This window comes from Carcharodon carcharias, chromosome 22 (assembly GCF_017639515.1).
Source record: "Carcharodon carcharias isolate sCarCar2 chromosome 22, sCarCar2.pri, whole genome shotgun sequence".
NCBI classification, from domain to species: domain Eukaryota; kingdom Metazoa; phylum Chordata; class Chondrichthyes; order Lamniformes; family Lamnidae; genus Carcharodon; species Carcharodon carcharias.
Window position 1 is genome coordinate 24,685,511 of NC_054488.1, and position 17,900 is coordinate 24,703,410.

Below are 17,900 nucleotides of genomic sequence, written 5' to 3' on the forward strand. Positions count from 1 at the left end.
GGAGGGAGGGGGAGGGAGAGAGAGGGGAGGGACGGGGAGGGAGAGAGAGGGGAGGGAGAGAGAGGTGAGGGAGTGGGAGGGAGAGAGACTGTAGGGTGGGGGATAGAGAGGGGAGGGAGGGGGAGGGAGAGAGAGGGGAGGGGGGAGGGAGAGAGAGGGGAGGGGGGAGAGAGAGGGGAGGGGGGAGAGAGAGGGGAGGGGGGGAGGGGGGAGAGAGAGGGGAGGGGGGGGAGGGGGGAGAGAGAGGGAGGGGGGGGAGGGGGGAGAGAGAGGGGAGGGGGGGGAGGGGGGAGAGAGAGGGGAGGGGGGAGAGAGAGGGGAGGGGGAGAGGGGAGAGAGAGGGAGGGGGAGGGGGAGAGAGGGGAGGGGAGGGAGAGAGAGGGGAGGGGGAGAGGGAGAGAGAGGGGAGGGGGGGAGAGAGAGGGGAGGGGGGGAGAGAGAGGGGAGGGGGGGAGAGAGAGGGGAGGGGGGGAGAGAGAGGGGAGGGGGGAGAGAGAGAGGGGAGGGGGGAGAGAGAGGGAGGGGGGAGAGATAGGGGAGGGGGGAGAGAGAGGGGAGGGGGGGGAGAGAGACGGGGGGGGGGAGAGAGACGGGAGGGGGGGGAGAGAGACGGGGAGGGGGGGGGAGAGAGACGGGAGGGGGGGGAGAGAGAGACGGGAGGGGGGGGGGAGAGAGACGGGAGGGGGGGGGAGAGAGACGGGGAGGGGGGGGGAGAGAGACGGGAGGGGGGGGGGAGAGAGACGGGAGGGGGGGGGGAGAGAGACGGGAGGGGGGGGGGAGAGAGACGGGCGAGGGGGGGGGGAGAGAGACGGGAGGGGGGGGGGAGAGAGACGGGAGGGGGGGGGAGAGAGACGGGAGGGGGGGGGAGAGAGACGGGAGGGGGGGGGAGAGAGACGGGAGGGGGGGGGAGAGAGACGGGAGGGGGGGGGAGGGGAGAGAGACGGGAGGGGGGGGGGAGAGAGACGGGAGGGGGGGGGAGAGAGACGGGAGGGGGGGGGAGAGAGACGGGAGGGGGGAGGGGGGAAGAGAGAGGGGAGGGGGGAGGGGGGAGAGAGAGGGGAGGGGGGAGGAGGGGAGAGAGGGGGGCAGGAGGGAGAGAGGGGGGAGGGGGGAGAGGAGAGGAGGGGGGAGAGGGGAGGGGGGAGGGAGAGGGGAGGGGGGAGGGAGAGGGGAGGGGGGAGAGAGAGGGGAGGGGGAGAGGAGAGGGGAGGGGGAGAGGGAGAGAGAGGGGAGGGGGGAGAGGGGAGAGAGAGGGAGGGGGGAGGGGAGAGAGAGGAGAGAGGGGGGGGAGAGGGGAGAGAGAGGAGAGAGGGAGGGGGGGAGAGAGGGGAGGGGGGAGGGGGGGAGAGGGGAGGGGGGGGAGGGGGGAGGAGAGGGGAGGGGGGAGGGGGGAGAGAGAGGGGAGGGGGAGGGGGGGAGAGAGAGAGGAGGGGGAGAGAGAGAGGGGAGGGGGGGAGAGGGGAGAGGGGAGGGGGGAGGGGGGAGAGAGAGGGGAGGGGGGGAGAGGGAGGGGGGGAGAGGGGAGGGGGGAGGGGGAGGGGGGGAGGGGGGAGAGGGGGGGAGGGGGGAGAGAGAGGGAGGGGGAGGGGGGAGAGAGAGGGGAGGGGAGGGGGAGAGAGAGAGGGGAGGGGAGGGGGGAGAGAGAGGGGGGAAGGGAGGGGGGAGAGAGAGAGGGGAGAGGGGAGAAAGTGAGGGGAGGGGGGAGAGAGTGAGGGGAGGGGGGAGAGAGAGAGGGGATTGGGGGAGAGAGAGAGAGGGGAGGGCGGGAGAGAGAGAGGGGAGGGTGGGAGGGAGAGAGGGGAGGGGGGAGAGAGAGAGGGGGGAGGGGGGGGAGAGGGGGGAGGGGGTGAGAGAGGGGGGAGGGGGGAGGGGGGAGAGAGAGGGGAGGGGGGAGGGGGGAGAGAGAGGGGAGTGGGGAGGGGGGAGAGAGAGGGGAGTGGGTGGGAGAGAGAGGGGAGGGGGGGGGAGAGAGAGGGGAGTGGGTGGGAGAGAGAGGGGAGGGGGGAGGAGAGAGAGGGGAGGGAGGAGAGAGAGGGGAGGGAGGATGAGAGAGGGGGGGAGGGAGGAGAGAGAGGGGAGGGGGGAGAGAGAGGGGAGGGGGAGGGGGAGAGAGAGGGGAGGGGGGGGAGAGAGAGAGGAGGGGAGGGGGGGAGAGAGAGGAGGGGAGAGAGAGGGGAGGGGGAGAGAGGGGAGGGGGAGAGAGGGGAGGGGGAGGGAGAGAGAGGAGGGGGAGGGAGAGAGAGGAGGGGGAGGGAGAGAGAGGGGAGGGAGAGAGAGGGGAGGGAGGGAGAGAGAGGGGAGGGTGGGGGAGAGAGGGGAGGGGGGAGGGGGGGAGAGAGGGGAGGGGGGTGGGGGGGAGAGAGGGGAGGGGGGAGGGGGAGAGAGAGGGGAGGGGGGAGGGAGGGAGAGAGAGAGGGGAGGGGGGAGGGAGGGAGAGAGAGGGGAGGGGGGGAGGGAGGGAGAGAGAGGGGAGGGGGGAGGGAGGGAGAGAGAGGGGAGGGGGGAGGGAGAGAGAGGGGAGGGAGAGAGAGGGGAGGGAGAGAGAGGGGGAGGGGGAGGGAGAGAGAGGGGAGGGGGGAGAGAGAGAGGGGAGAGGGGAGAGAGAGAGGGGAGGAGGGAGAGAGGGGGGAGGGGGGGGAGGGGGGGGAGAGAGAGGAGAGCGGGGGGAGGGGGGAGAGAGAGGAGAGCGGGGGGAGGGGGGAGAGAGAGGAGAGCGGGGGGAGGGGGGAGAGAGAGGAGAGAGGGGGGAGGGGGGAGAGAGAGGAGAGCGGGGGGAGGGGGGAGAGAGAGGAGAGCGGGAGAGAGAGGGGAGGGGGGAGGGGGGAGAGAGAGGGGAGGGGGGAGAGAGAGGGAGGGGGGGAGAGAGAGGAGGGGGGAGAGAGAGGGAGGGGGAGGAGAGGGAGGGGGAGAGAGAGGGGAGGGGGGAGAGAGACGGGAGGGGGGAGGGGGGAGGGGGGGAGAGAGAGGGGAGGGGGGGAGAGAGAGGGGAGGGGGGGTGAGAGAGAGGGGAGGGGGGGAGAGAGAGAGAGGGGAGGGGGGGGAGAGAGAGGGGAGGGGGGGAGAGAGGGGGAGGGGGGGAGAGAGAGGGAGGGGGGGGAGAGAGAGACGGGAGGGGGGGAGAGAGAGGGAGGGTGGGGGGAGAGAGACGGGAGGGGGGAGGGGGGAGAGACGGGAGGGGGGGGGAAGAGAGACGGGAGGGGGGGGGGGAGAGAGACGGGAGGGGGGGGGGAGAGAGAGAGGGAGGGGGAGGGGGGGGGGGGGGGGGAAAGAGAGAGGGGAGGGGGGAGGGGGGGGAGAGAGAGGGGAGGGGGGAGGAGGGAGAGAGGGGGGGAGGAGGGAGAGAGGGGGGAGGGGGAGAGAGAGGGGAGGGGGGAGAGGGGAGGGGGGAGAGGGGAGGGGGGGAGAGGGGAGGGGGAGGGAGAGGGAGGGGGGAGAGAGAGGGGAGGGGGGAGAGAGAGGGGAGGGGGGGAGAGAGAGGGGAGGGGGGGAGAGGGGAGAGAGAGAGGGGAGGGGGGAGGGGGGTGAGAGAGAGAGGAGGGGGGGAGAGGGGAGAGAGAGGAGAGAGGGGAGGGGGGAAGAGGGGAGAGGGGTAGGGGGGAGGGGGGAGAGAGAGGGAGGGGGGAGGGGTGGAGAGAGAGGGAGAGAGAGGGGAGGGGGGAGGCGGGGAGCGAGGAGAGGGAGGGGGGAGAGAGAGGGAGGGGGGAGGGGGGAGAGAGAGAGGAGGGGGAGAAGAGGGGCGAGGGGGGTGAGAATGAGGGGAGGGCGGGGGAGAGGGGAGAGGGCGAGGGGGGAGGGGGTGAGAGAGAAGGGAGTTGCGGAGGTGGTGGAGGGGGGGTAGAGGGGAGGGGGGGATGAGGGGAGAGAGGGGGGAGGGGGAGAGAGGGGGGAGGGGGGAGAGAGGGGGAGGGGGGAGAGAGAGGGGAGGGGGGAGGGGGGGAGAGAGGAGGGGAGGGGGGAGGGGGGAGAGAGAGGGGAGGGGGGAGGGGGAGAGAGGGAGGGGGGAGGGGGGAGAGAGAGGGGAGGGGGGAGGGGGGGAGAGAGGGGAGGGGGGAGGGGGGAGAGAGAGGGGAGGGGGGAGGGGGGAGAGAGAGGGGAGGGGGGAGGGGAGGGGGGAGAGAGAGGGGAGGGGGGAGGGGGGAGAGAGAGGGGAGGGGGGGAGAGGGAGGGGGGAGGGGGAGGAGAGAGAGGGGGGGGGAGGGGGGAGAGAGAGGGAGGGGGGAGGGGGGGAGAGAGAGGGGAGGGGGAGGGGGAGAGAGGGGGGAGGGAGGGGGGGGAGAGAGAGGGGAGGGGGGGGGAGGGAAGAGAGGGGAGGGGGGAGGGGGGAGAGAGGGGGGAGGGGGGGAGAGAGGGGGGAGGGGGGAGAGAGAGGGGGGGAGGGGGGAGGGGGGGAGAGAGAGGGGAGGGGGGAGGGGGGAGGAGAGAGAGGGAGGGGGGAGGGGGGAGAGAGAGGAGGAGGGGGGAGGAGAGGGGAGGGGGGAGGGGGGAGGAGAGAGGGGAGGGGGGAGAGAGAGGGGAGGGGGAGAGAGAGGGGAGGGGGGGAGAGGAGAGGGGGAGGGGAGGGAGAGAGAGGGGAGGGGGGAGAGGAGGGGGGAGAGGGTGAGGGGGGAGAGGGGGGGAGAGAGAGGGGGAGGGGGGGGAGAGAGAGGGGAGGGGGAGAGGGAGGGAGAGAGAGGGGAGGGGGGAGAGAGAGGAGGGGGAGGGGGGAGAGAGAGGGAGGGGGGAGGGGGGGGGAGAGAGAGGGGAGGGGGGAGAGAGAGAGGGGAGGGGGGAGGGGGAGAGAGAGGGGAGGGGGGAGGGGGGGAGAGAGAGAGGGGGAGGGGGAGGGGAGGGAGAGCGAGGGGGAGGGGAGGGGGGAGAGAGAGGGGAGGGGGGAGGGGGGAGAGAGAGGGGAGGGGGGAGGGGGGAGAGAGAGGGGAGGGGGGAGGGGGGAGAGGGAGGGGGAGGGGGGAGAGAGAGGGAGGGGGGAGGGGGGAGAGAGAGGGGAGGGGGGAGGGGGGAGAGAGAGGGGAGGGGGGAGGGGGAGAGAGAGGGGAGGGGGGAGGGGGGGAGAGAGAGGGGAGGGGGGAGGGGGAGAGAGAGGGGAGAGGGGGAGGGGGGAGAGAGAGGGGAGGGGGGAGGGGGGAGAGAGGGAGGGGGGAGGGGGGGAGAGAGGGGAGGGGGGAGGAGAGAGAGGGGAGGGGGGAGGGGGAGAGAGAGGGGAGGGGGAGGGGGAGAGAGAGAGGGGAGGGGGAGGGGAGAGAGGGGGAGAGAGAGGGGAGGGGGAGGAGGAGAGAGGGGGAGGGGGGAGAGAGAGGGGAGGGGAGGGGGGAGGGAGGAGAGAGAGGGAGGGGGGAGAGAGGCGGAGAGAGAGGGAGGGGGGAGGGGGGGCGAGAGAGCGGAGGGGGGGGAGGGGGGAGAGAGAGGGGAGAGCGGAGGGGGAGAGAGAGGGGAGGGGGAGGGGAGAGAGAAGGGGAGGGAGGAGGAGGGGAGAGAGAGAGGAGGGAGGGGGGGGAGAGAGAGGAGGGGAGGGGGGAGGGAGAGAGAGGGGAGGAGGAGGGGAGGAGAGGAGGGGAGGGAGAGAGAGGGAGGGGGAGGGAGAGGGGAGGAGGGAGAGAGGGAGGGGGGAGAGGAGAGAGGAGGGAGAGAGGGGGAGGGAGAGGGAGGGGGAGAGAGGGGAGGAGGGAGGGGGAGAGAGGGAGAGAGAGGGGGAGGGGGGAGGAGGAGGGGAGAGAGGGGAGGGGAGGGGGGAGAGGAGAGAGGGAGGGGGAGGGAGGAGAGAGAGAGAGGGAGGGGGGAGGGAGAGAGAGGGGAGGGGGAGGAGGGAGAGGAGAGGGGAGGGGAGGGGGGAGGGAGAGAGAGGGAGGGGGAGAGAGAGGGGAGGGGGAGAGAGAGGGGAGGGAGAGAGAGCGGAGGGGGGGAGGGAGAAGGGGAGGGGAGGAGAGAGAGGGGAGGGGGGGAGAGAGAGGGGAGGGGGAGGGGAGAGAGAGGGGAGGGGGAGGGAGGGAGAGAGAGGGGAGGGGGGAGGGAGGGAGAGAGAGGGGGGAGGGGGAGGAGGGAGGGGAGGGGGGAGGAGAGAGAGGGGAGGGGGGAGGGGAGAGTGAGGGGAGGGAGAGAGAGGGGAGGAGAGAGAGGGGAGGGGGAGAGAAAGGGGAGGGGGGAGGGAGAGAAAGGGGAGGGGGGAGGGAGAGAAAGGGGAGGGGGGAGAGAGAGGGGAGGGGGGAGAGAGAGGGGAGGGGGGAGAGAGAGGGGAGGGGGGGGAGGGGGGAGAGAGAGGGGAGGGGGGGAGGGGGGGAGAGAGAGGGGAGGGGGGAGAGGGGAGAGAGAGGGGAGGGGGGAGAGAGAGGGGAGGGGGGAGAGAGAGGGGAGGGGGGAGAGGGGAGAGAGAGGGAGGGGGGAGGGGGGAGAGAGGGGAGGGGGGAGAGAGAGGGGAGGGGGGGAGAGAGAGGGGAGGGGGGGAGAGAGAGGGGAGGGGGGAGGAGAGAGAGGGGAGGGGGGGAGAGAGAGGGAGGGGGGGAGAGGGGGAGGAGAGCGGGGAGTGGGGGGAGAGAGCCGGGAGTGGGGGGAGAGAGCGGGGAGGGGGGGAGAGAGCCGGGAGTGGGGGGAGAGAGCCGGGAGTGGGGGGAGAGAGCCGGGAGTGGGGGGAGAGAGCCGGGAGTGGGGGGGAGAGAGACGGGACGGGGGGGGGGAGAGAGACGGGGAGGGGGGGGGAGAGAGACGGGAGGGGGGAGGGGGGAGGGGGAGGGGGGAGAGAGAGGGGAGGGGGGAGGAGGGAGAGAGGGGGGAGGGGGGAGAGAGGAGGGGGAGGGGGGGAGAGAGAGGGGAGGGGGAGAGGGGAGAGAGAGGGGAGGGGGGAGGGGGGAGAGAGAGAGGAGGGGGGAGAGGGGGAGAGAGAGGAGAGAGGGGAGGGGGGGAGAGAGAGGAGAGAGGGGAGGGGGGGGAGAGGGGAGAGGGGAGGGGGGAGGGGGGAGAGAGAGGGGAGGGGGGAGGGGGAGAGAGAGGGGAGGGGGGAGGGGGAGAGAGAGAGGAGGGGGGAGAGAGAGGGGAGGGGGGAGGGGGGAGAGAGAGAGGAGGGGGGAGAGAGAGGGGAGGGGGGGAGAGGGGAGAGGGGAGGGGGGAGGGGGGAGAGAGAGGGGAGGGGGGGAGAGGGGAGGGGGGGAGAGGGGAGGGGGGAGGGGGGAGAGAGGGGGGAGGGGGGAGAGAGAGGGGAGGGGGGAGAGAGAGGGGAGGGGGGAGGGGGGAGAGAGAGGGGAGGGGGGAGGGGGGAGAGAGAGGGGAGGGGGGAGAGAGAGGGAGGGGGGAGGGGGGAGAGAGAGGGGAGGGGGGAGAGAGAGGGGAGGGGGGAGGGGGGAGAGAGAGGGGAGGGGGGAGGGGGGAGAGAGAGGGGAGGGGGGAGGGGGGAGAGAGAGGGGAGGGGGGAGGGGGGAGAGAGAGGGGAGGGGGAGGGGGGAGAGAGAGGGGAGGGGGGAGAGAGAGGGGAGGGGGGAGGGGGAGAGAGAGGGGAGGGCGGAGGGGGGAGAGAGAGGGGAGGGGGAGGGGGAGAGAGAGGGGAGGGGGGAGGGGGGAGAGAGGGGGGAGGGGGGAGAGAGGGGGGAGGGGGGAGAGGGGAGAGAGAGGGGAGGGGGGGGGGAGAGAGAGGGGAGGGGGGAGGAGAGAGAGGGGAGGGAGGAGAGAGAGGGGAGGGGGGAGGGGGGAGAGAGAGAGGGGAGGGGGGAGAGAGAGGGGAGGGGGGAGGGAGGAGAGAGAGGGGAGGGGGGAGGGGGGAGAGAGAGGGGAGGGGGGAGAGAGAGGGGAGGGGGGAGAGAGAGGGGAGGGGGGAGAGAGAGGGGAGGGGGGAGAGAGAGGGGAGGGGGGAGAGAGAGGGGAGGGGGGAGAGAGAGGGGAGGGGGGAGAGAGAGGGGAGGGGGGAGAGAGAGGGGAGGGGGAGGGAGGAGAGAGAGGGGAGGGGGAGGGGGGAGAGAGAGGGGAGGGGGAGGGGGGAGAGAGAGGGGAGGGGGGAGAGAGAGGGGAGGGGGGAGAGAGAGGGGAGGGGGGAGAGAGAGGGGAGGGGGGAGGAGAGAGAGGGGAGGGGGAGGAGAGAGAGAGGGGAGGGGGAGGGGGGAGAGAGAGGGGAGGGGGAGGGGGGAGAGAGAGGGGAGGAGGGGGGACAGAGAGGGGGAGGAGGGGGGAGAGGGGGGGAGAGAGAGGGGGGAGGGGGGAGGAGAGGGAAGAGAGGGGGGAGGAGAGAGAGGGGAGGGGGGAGGAGAGAGAGGGGAGGGGGGAGGAGAGAGAGGGGAGGGGGAGAGAGAGGGGAGGGGGGAGAGGGGAGAGAGAGGGGAGGGGGAGAGAGAGGGGAGGGGGGAGGGGGAGAGAGAGGGGAGGGGGGAGGGGGGAGAGAGAGGGGAGGGGGGAGGGGGGAGAGAGAGGGGAGGGGGGAGGAGAGAGAGGGGGAGGGGGAGAGAGAGGGGAGGGGGGAGAGGGGAGAGAGAGGGGAGGGGGGAGGGGGGAGAGAGAGGGGAGGGGGGAGGGGGGAGAGAGAGGGGAGGGGGGAGGAGAGAGAGGGGAGGGGGAGAGAGAGGGGAGGGGGGAGAGGGGAGAGAGAGGGGAGGGGGGAGAGGGGGAGAGAGAGGGGAGGGGGGAGGGGGGAGAGAGAGGGGAGGGGGGAGGGGGGAGAGAGAGGGGAGGGGGGAGGGGGGAGAGAGAGGGGAGGGGGGAGGGGGGAGGGGGGAGAGAGAGGGGAGGGGGGAGAGGGGAGAGAGAGGGGAGGGGGGAGAGAGAGGGAGAGAGCGAGGGGAGGGGGAGAGTGAGGGGAGGGGGGAGGGGGGAGAGAGAGGGGAGGGGGGAGGGGGGAGAGAGAGGGGAGGGGGGAGGAGAGAGAGGGGAGGGGGAGAGAGAGGGGAGGGGGGAGAGGGGAGAGAGAGGGGAGGGGGGAGGGGGAGAGAGAGGGGAGGGGGGAGGGGGGAGAGAGGGGAGGGGGAGAGGGGAGAGAGAGGGGAGGGGGGAGAGGGGAGGGAGAGAGAGGGGAGGGGGGAGAGGGGAGAGAGAGGGGAGGGGGGAGAGGGGGAGAGAGAGGGGAGGGGGGAGGGGGGAGGGGGGAGAGAGAGGGGAGGGGGGAGAGGGGAGAGAGAGGGGAGGGGGGAGAGGGGAGAGGGGAGGGGGAGAGAGAGGGGAGGGGGAGAGGGGGGAGGGGGAGATGTTGGGCTTGGGGGTAATATGGCCATGCACCTGGGCCGCCTCCTCCCTCTCTGCCTCCAGCGGCTCCCACGCCAGCCGGCCGGGGCCTCGGATTCCCAGATGGAAGCGGCCCCAGGTGACGGGTGTCGGGCCTTTCGCTCTCCCCCTCCTCCCCCCGGCCTACCTGGGTCTTGGTGGTGAGCTGGATCACCGCCTTCCTGAAGTGCAGCTTAGAGTCGGTGTTCCCCATCCTTCCGCCTCCGTCAGACTAACACCGGGAGCGGGAGGGAGAGAGAGAGAGAGCGCGGCCCGCCCACAGCAACTGGGAGGGACAGAGAGAGAGAGAATGGGGAGGGAGGGAGAGAGAGAATGGGGGGAGGGGGAGGGCGAGAGAGAATGGGGGGGGGAGGGGGAGAGAGAGAATGGGGGAGGGAGAGAGAGAATGGGGGAGGGAGAGAGAGAGAATGGGGGAGAGAGAGAGAGAATGGGGGAGGGAGAGAGAGAATGGGGGGGGGAGGGGGAGAGAGAGAATGGGGGAGGGAGAGAGAGAATGGGGGAGGGAGAGAGAGAATGGGGGAGGGAGAGAGAGAGAATGGGGGGAGAGAGAGAGAGAATGGGGGGAGGGAGAGAGAGAATGGGGGGAGGGAGAGAGAGAATGGGGGAGGGAGAGAGAGAGAATGGGGAGGGAGGGAGAGAGAGAATGGGGAGGGAGGGAGAGAGAGAGAGAATGGGAGGGGGGAGAGAGAATGGGAGGGGAGAGAGAAAATGGGAGGGGGAGAGAGAGAATGGGAGGGGGGAGAGAGAGAGAATGGGGGAATGAGGAGGATAGAGTGAGGAGGGGAGAGCAAGGCAGAGTAAATGGGAGAGAGCTCGAGGGAATGAGGGGGAGAGTTCTCGAGGGAATGAGGGGGAGAGAGCGAGAGTGAATGAGGGGGAGAGAGCGAGAGTGAATGAGGGGGAGAGAGCGAGAGGGAATGAGGGAGAGAGTGCGAGAGGGAATGAGGGAGAGAGAGCGAGAGGGAATGAGGGAGAGAGATCGAGAGGGAATGAGGGAGAGAGAGCGAGGGAATGAGGGAGAGAGAGCGAGAGGGAATGAGGGAGAGAGAGCGAGAGGGAATGAGGGAGAGAGAGCGAGAGGGAATGAGGGAGAGAGAGCAAGAGGGAATGAGGGAGAGAGAGCGAGATGGAATGAGGGAGAGAGAGCGAGAGGGAATGAGGGAGAGAGAGCGAGAGGGAATGAGGGAGACAGCGAGAGGGAATGAGGGGGAGAAAACAAGAGAAAATGAAGGAAAGAGGAAGGGTGAGAGAGATTGAGGAGGAGAGAGTGAACAGGCTGACAAAGTGGGTGTGAGGGAAACCAAGGCAAAAGAGAGGGTAATCCAAGAGATAGAGGGAAGAAAAACTAAAGGGGGGGAAGAGAGATGGATAGTGCAAGCAGAGAAAGAAAGCAAGAGGTGGGGAAACCGAGGAAGAGTGGAAAGGGGGAATATAGAAACATTAACAGGAGATGAACCATTCAAGCCTGTGCCTGTATTCCTACTCCATTTACCCACCTTGGTTCCATAATCCTCAATATCCTTGCCTAACAAAAATGTATTAATCTCATTTTTTCCATTGACCTAGCTTCAACAGCTTTTTTAGGGAAGAGAGTTCCAGATTTCCACTACTCTTTGTGTGAAGAAGTGCTTCCTGACATCATCCCTGAATAGTCTTGTTCTAATTTAAAAGTTATCTTCCCTTGTTCTGGAATCCACCCCAAAGAAAACTGTTGCTCTCTCTTTATCCTACTACGTTACTTAATTGTTTTAAACACCTCAGATCACCCCTTAATCTATATTCAAGAAAATACAAGCCAATAATTTTATCATTTAGTCCCAGTGACTTTGTGATGAAATTGTGCTGCACTCCAAGACTAGTATATCCTTATGAGGTGTGATACCCAGCTGGGATCTAACCAGAGCTCTGTACAACTGTAATGTAACTTCCACCTCTTTGCATTCCAGCTCCTTTGAGATGAACATTCTATTAGCCCTCAATTTTTTTTACCTTGCTTTTAGTGATTCTTGTGCTTGGATCCTAAATTCCTTGGTTCATCCATTGTTCCTAACTTCTCACCATTTAGAAAACATCTTTAGTGGATAACCTCACATTTTCCCACATTAAACTCCATCTGCCATTGTTTTGGCCGCTCATCTTATCTATCAATGTCCTTTTGCAACTTTCTGCTCTCATATCTTTACTGCACTTCCTAAATTAATGTCATCAACAAATAAATATTCTCTATTCCTGTCTATTCTTTTATCTACGTAATTCATGAACGTAGTGAAAACCTCCAACCTGAGTATTGGTCATTGGGAAATACCATTAGTATCCTGCCAATCTATGTGCATTGCTATTATACCTGCTCTGTTTCCCACAACAACAACCTGTATTTATATAGCACCATTGGTACAATAAAACATCCCAAGGCACATCTTAAAATTATTTTTATTAAAATTGTCAAAATATTAGAATTGTTATCAGACAAAATTTGATGCCAAGCCACATGAGGCATTAGGGCAGATGACCAAGAGTTCGGTCAAAGAGGTCGGTTTTAAGGAGCATTTCAAAGTAGAAAACAGAGTTAGAGATGTGTAGGGAGGGAATTCCAGAGCTTAGAGCCCATTCAGAGTGAGGTGGTGAGCTGGGGGAAGCAGGGGAGAGGGCAGAGGTGACTGATAGGCCTTAGTGACAAAGAAGTGCTCGCACTTGTTGAAGTTGAGGATGGAAGGGGCAGGGAGAAGATTTAAAAAGATGGTTCATAGTGGAGAAATCAGAGTTGTCTTTGCACTCTGGGATAACACGTTATTAAACTAGTTGCCCACCATATGTGCAATTCTGCATCTTTTGGACTTAAAGGAGCGGAGGTGAAGGTGATACCCTGGGGAGCAACTAGTGTGAGAGAGAGAATCATGGTTTTAATAGGGACTAAGGTGTAAAAGTAAGGGCATGATTAAGTAGGTCGGGAGTAGCAGACAGGTTGTGATGAAAGAGGAGTCAAAGGCTGCTACAAGCTGTAAGTTTGAAAGGACCATTATATGTGACTTGGGAGAGAGCTATTTCCAGGAATGGATAGGGAAAGAAGTGGGTTTGGCAGAGAGATGTGGGTAGAGAGGGATATAAACAGGTGATCAGAGATGGCCTTTTCTGTAAGTGATATAGGAATAGCAAAGTTATGTGAAATGTCAAAATCAAGAGAGTGGCTGTAAATATGAGTGGGGGAGTTTATATGAAGACATTGATGACATCACCCAAAAACACAATGTCAGTCTCCACTCGCCACTGACAACACCCCACTCTATCTAACCACCACAGCTCTCAATCCCTCCACTATGTCTAAATTATCAGATATCTTGCTGGCTTCCAAAATGAATGAGCAGAAGTTTCCTCCAATCAAATATTGGGAATAATGAAGCCATCGTCTCAGAAACTCGGCTCCATACCACTGACCCTCTCCCTGGAAACTGTCTTGAGCCTGAAGCAGATATTGCACAACCTTGATTGTGAGATGAATTCCTGACCACGTATCCATACCGTCATTACGATTGCCTATTTCTGCCTCCATAACATCCCCCAACTCTGCCCCACCTCAGCTCATGTGCTGCTGGAAACCTCATCCATGCCTTTGTTACCTCTAGACTTGACTATTTCAATACACTCTTGGCTGTTAATTGTATATTAATTGTGTTTAATCATATGAAGGTGCTGGGTATTAGCTAAGCTTTCACTTGAACACCTATAAATAGACACAGGTTAAAATGGTGATTGTTGGGTTAAGAGGTGACTGCTTGTAATGAATAATTCTATAACTGTAAAGTTTACATCCAGTTCTATTTTTCACCAGCCGGCGTTTTGGAATAAAGCGCTAGCTGGTCTCCCAGATCTACCTTCTGTAAACCTGAGGAAATCCAAAACTCTGTTGCCTGTGTCTTAACTTGCACCAAGCCCCATTTACCTATCACCCTGTGCTCCCTGACCTACATTGAATGCTGGTCAAGCAACGTCTTGATTTTAAATTCTCATCTATGTTTTTAATACCCTCCATGGCCTTGCTCCTCCCTATCTCTCTAATTTCCTCCAATCCTACAACCCTCTGAGATGTGTGTTCCACTAATTTCCACCTCTTGTCCATCCCCAATTTTAATTGCTCCACCATTGGTGGCCATGATCTAAGCTCCAGAATGCTGTTGGTAAACCCTCTCTGCCTTGCTTTCCTCCTTTAAGATACTCCTTAAAACATATCTCTTTGACAAAGCTTTTGGTCATCTGACCTAAAATCTCCTTTTGTGGCTCAGTGTCATATTTTGTTATATAATGCTGTAAAGCACTTTGGGGCATTTTATTACATTAAAGGCGCCATATAAATGTAAGCTGTGGACTGATTTAAAAGGTGACAAAGTTTTTTATTTCCCCTCTCTTCGAGCACTGGGCGGGGTTGGACCTGTGCAATGTTGGAAATGTTCTGCATATTTCGGTGCAAGAGGTTGGTGTTGATGGGAGGGTTAAGTATTGCGGGCGTTGCAAGTTGCGGCTGACTTTGCTAGATGGCAGTGAGGAGCTGGGAGGCCGGGACTGGAGGCTCTGGTGAGTTCTTGTTTCCGAGTTGGAAGGATTTTTTTTTGGACTGTGGAGGATGGAAATGAGTCACTGAGATGCAGCCCTGAGTCGATAGCTGCTGCTGCCACGTCGGAGCGCTGGTCTGGAGCTGCTGAGCGCAGCGCCTGCATCCAGAAGAAGGTCAGGAACAGGAGTGGGACCAGAACATCCTTTCCAATAGGGACAGCGGGTGCAGTGCTCTACATCTCTAAGCAGGACCACAGCAAAGAAGCAATATCTTCATCAAGGACACCCAGTGCCTACTGCAGTCGCCTCCCAATGATCAGTAACAACCACAGCATGGACGATTTCGAGACTGAAGAGGATGAGCCTTGGTATGATCAGCAGGACTTGGAACAAGGTGAGTAGGGGAGGGAAGGAGAGAGAGAGATGGAGGAGGAATGGTAGAGAGGAGGATTAGGAAGGATGAGGGAAGGGAGGAAATGGTAAAGATGGGGAGTTGGTGTGGAAAGATTGGGGCAACTAATTGAAGTGCAGGGCATCAGAACATAAATAGGAAAATATAGTGTGAGATGTAAGGATGAGGTAAAACTAAAGATGGATGAAAGGGAAATAAAAGAAGAGACAAAGAGAGCAAGGGAGAGGAGGAGAGAGAGAATTTCAAACTGTAACCAGTTTCACCTTTTTCTGCAAATCAATTCTCAGGTTCTTAAACAAAAGTCTCTGAAGCTGCCCTGCATATTGAGGTGTTTGTTTCTGGAACTGCACATTGCTAATGTAGTGTGAAATATAGGGATTAAACATCCAGACAGTAAGTGTAAGATGGAGGACTGCTGGAGAGAAAAGGGGAGAGGAGAAGGAGAAATGTGAGAGGGAGAGAGAGAGAGAGAGAGACTTGAGTATACAGAGAGAGCAAGTGAAGAAGAGAAAACTGACAAGATGTGTAGTAAACAGGAGACGGGAGTGACTCAAGAAAATGCGACATGCCAGAGGAGGAGATTGATGTAAATATTAAAGGAGAGGATAGAGAACAGACAAAAAATAAAATTAAATATTTTGTCAAAGGGGAAGACGGTGATTTTCTGCCATTTTTTCTTATAATAGGTGGACAATTCCTGTCAGTAAATCCACGCAGTCGTCCTGCTAATGTAACATGCAGATTTAGCTTTACCTGGGTCCCCTTGGGACCGAATCAAGGGTCACATTAAAGCTGTGAGTATCAGTTAGTTTGCAATGGGGAAACGATAGGAACAGAAGTAGACAACTCACCCATCTAGCCTGTTCCACTTGCCCACCTGGAGCTGAAACCCAATTTCTCAATAGCTGAGTTGCTAGTCAGGAATGGTTGTTTATGGGTTGAGATTATGTTTCTTTCTTTGCATTGGGTATTTGCAGCTAGTGGGTTAGTACATGAATATTCTAATTAATCAATTTAAATTCTCCAAGGGTTTTTTTTTTGCTTTGCTGTGAAAGAGAATTGTTCAGTGAGTATCCTGTCATTTGGGGAAGCTGTGTTCTGCTTGGCAGCTTACTTTGGTACTCCAGTCTGTATTCTGGTACATGGGAAGAGAATGGAACTGTCCTCCTGTGTGTTGGAAATTTTGCTGCTTGAGAATTTTTTTTTAAAAAACAGCCATGTTTAAGGACAGTCAACATATGTACAGGGAACTAATGTGACCCTGATGGCCTGCAGCACTCACCTAGCACTAGGTTCAATCATATGACAGCAAGCTCTTTAAGTAGATCAAGCATACTTGACCTTCACAATCTAGTTATTCATGTCAGGGCAGATTTATACAGAGCACGAGAGCTTTATTTACATTTCAGCAGCTCCTCAACATACAAGGAGCTTTTTCAAGAGTCATAGGATATCTGTGAGGAGGGGGGATTGTGACTGAAATATTCATGTTGTGTCCACTTAAGCTGTGACAGCCATCAATACAACTTGACACTTGGTCATTCCAAACTTGGAATTTGTCTGGTCAGAGCATTTTAAATATTTAACAAAACTGGCCTACGTTATTCATGAGTACACATCTGTCACTGCCTAACATTGGCGTACAGTACTGGTGGGTACAGGTCTGTCACTGTATAACACGGGTACAGTACTTGTGGCTACAGGTTTGTCACTGTATAATGGGTACAGTACTGGCGGGTACAGGTCTGTCATTGTATAATACTGGGGTGTTGTGTCTGAACAGAGCATTTTAAGTATTTTTAAAAACTGGCCTACAGTATTCATGGGTACACATCTGACACTGTCTAATATTGGGGTACAGTACTTGTGGGTACAGATCTGTCACTGTATAACACTGGGTACAGTACTGCTGGGTACAAGCCTGTCACTGTCTAATAAAAGCAAAATACTGTGGATGCTGGAAATCCGAAATAAAAACAGAAAATGCTGGAAAAACTCAGGTCTGGTAGCATCTGTGGAGACAGAAACAGAGTTAATGTTTTGAATGTGTATGACACTTTCAGAGCTGAAGAGAGGTAGAAATGTGATGGGTTTTATACTGTTGAGTAGAGGGGGTAGAGCAGGTGGATCAAAATAGGTCAGGGATAACTGGGAGCTCAGGAGAGATTTGACAAAGGTGTCATGGACACAAGACAAAGGGAGTGGTAATGATGGTGTTAAAGACTAAGGCAGGTGTTAATAGTGGCATAAAGGTCAGATAGCGAATGTGTTAATAGCAGAACAAGGGTCAATGCTCCCTGAAAGCAAAACATAAGAACACGTTGCAGACTGGCTCTGTGGGGGAGGGGATTGGGAGAAATAAAATCAAGATGGAGGACAGAGTTCATAGTCAGAAGCTGTTGAATTCAATGTTAAGTCCAGAAGGCTGCAAAGTGCCTAATCGGAAGATGAGGTGCCGTTGTTAAGTTTGCGTTGGGCTTCACTGGAACATTGTAGCAGGCCAAGGATAGAGATGTGGGCATGAGAGAAAGATGGTAAATTGAAATTGCAAGCGACAGGAATGTCGGGGTCGTGCTTGTGGACCGAGCAAAGATGTTCCGCGAAGTGGTCACCCAGTCTGTGTTTAGTCTCCCCAGTGTAGAGGAGACTGCATTGTGAGCAGTGAATACAGTAGACCAAATTGAAGGAGGTGCAAGTGAATCACTGCTTCACCTGGAAAGAGTGTCTGGGGCCTTGGACGGTGAGGTCAAGGGACAAGAGTTGCACATACTGCAAAGCCATGGGAAGTGGATGAGGTGTTGAGGATGATAGAGGAGTGGAGCAGGGTGTCATGAACAGTCTCTATGCAATGCTGACTGGAGGGGAGGGGAAGATGTGTATGAGGGAGGCGATGGCGTAGTTGTATTATTGCTGGACTAGTATTCCAGAGACTCAGAGTAATACTCTGGGGGCCTGGGTTTGAATCCTGCCAAGGCAGATGGTGGAATTTGAATTCAATAAAAATCTAGAATTAAAATTGTCGATTGTTGTAAAAACCCATCTTCCCTTTATGAAGGAAATCTGTTGTCCTTACCTGGTCTGGCCCACATGTGACTCCAGACTCACAGCAATGTAGATGACTCTTAAATGCCCTCTGAACAAGAGCAATTCGGGATGGGCAATAAATGCTGGCCTAGCCACCCCATGATTGGAGTTGGCAGAAATGTCGGAGGATGTTCCTTTGAATTCTGAGGCTGGTGGGGGTGAAAAGTGAGGACAAGGGGGAGCCTACCATAGTTCTGGGAGGGGTGGGAAGGTGGGGAGGGAGGGGTGTGGGTAGGTACCTCAGCTCAGGAAAAAGGAAGACTTGTCTGAAGTGCCTTTTTGGAAGCTAGCAACATCAATGCAACAGAGATGGAGAAACTGGGATGAAGTCCTTGTAGGAAGCAGGCTGTGAAAAGGTGCAATGGAGGTAACTGTGTGAGTCAGTGGGCTTGTAATGAATATTGGTAGACAGTCTACCACCAGAAATGGAGACAGGGAAGTCAACAAAGGGAAGGGAAGTGTCAGAGATGGACCATGTGAAGGTGAGAGGGGTGGAAATTGGAAGAAAGCTTAATAAATTTTGTGTCTCCCCGTTTCTGGTGATAAACTGTCTACCAAAGTTTATTATAATCCCACCAACTCCCACAGCTACCTCGACTACACCTCCTCACACCATCACACCATGCTTCCTGTAAGGACTCCATCTCATTCTCCCAGTTTCTCCATCTCCGTT

At 60.0% G+C, this 17,900-nt stretch overlaps 2 protein-coding genes across 3 annotated transcripts in view; one reads left to right on the forward strand and one right to left on the reverse strand.

Moving 5' to 3' along the window:
- Positions 1-9,458, reverse strand: part of LOC121293566 (protein HID1) — a 313,025-nt gene extending 303,567 nt beyond the window's left edge. For both annotated transcript variants that reach the window (XM_041216610.1, XM_041216611.1), the window contains exon 1: positions 9,314-9,458. In XM_041216610.1, the coding sequence (XP_041072544.1) occupies positions 9,314-9,379 (66 nt within the window). In that variant the 5' untranslated portion in view covers positions 9,380-9,458. The remainder of the gene's footprint in view (positions 1-9,313) is intronic.
- Positions 9,459-13,775: 4,317 nt separating this feature from the next.
- cdr2l (cerebellar degeneration-related protein 2-like) overlaps positions 13,776-17,900 on the forward strand; it is a 31,312-nt gene continuing 27,187 nt past the window's right edge. The window contains exon 1 of the mRNA XM_041216612.1: positions 13,776-14,125. Within this exon, the coding sequence (XP_041072546.1) occupies positions 14,044-14,125 (82 nt within the window). The 5' untranslated portion in view covers positions 13,776-14,043. The remainder of the gene's footprint in view (positions 14,126-17,900) is intronic.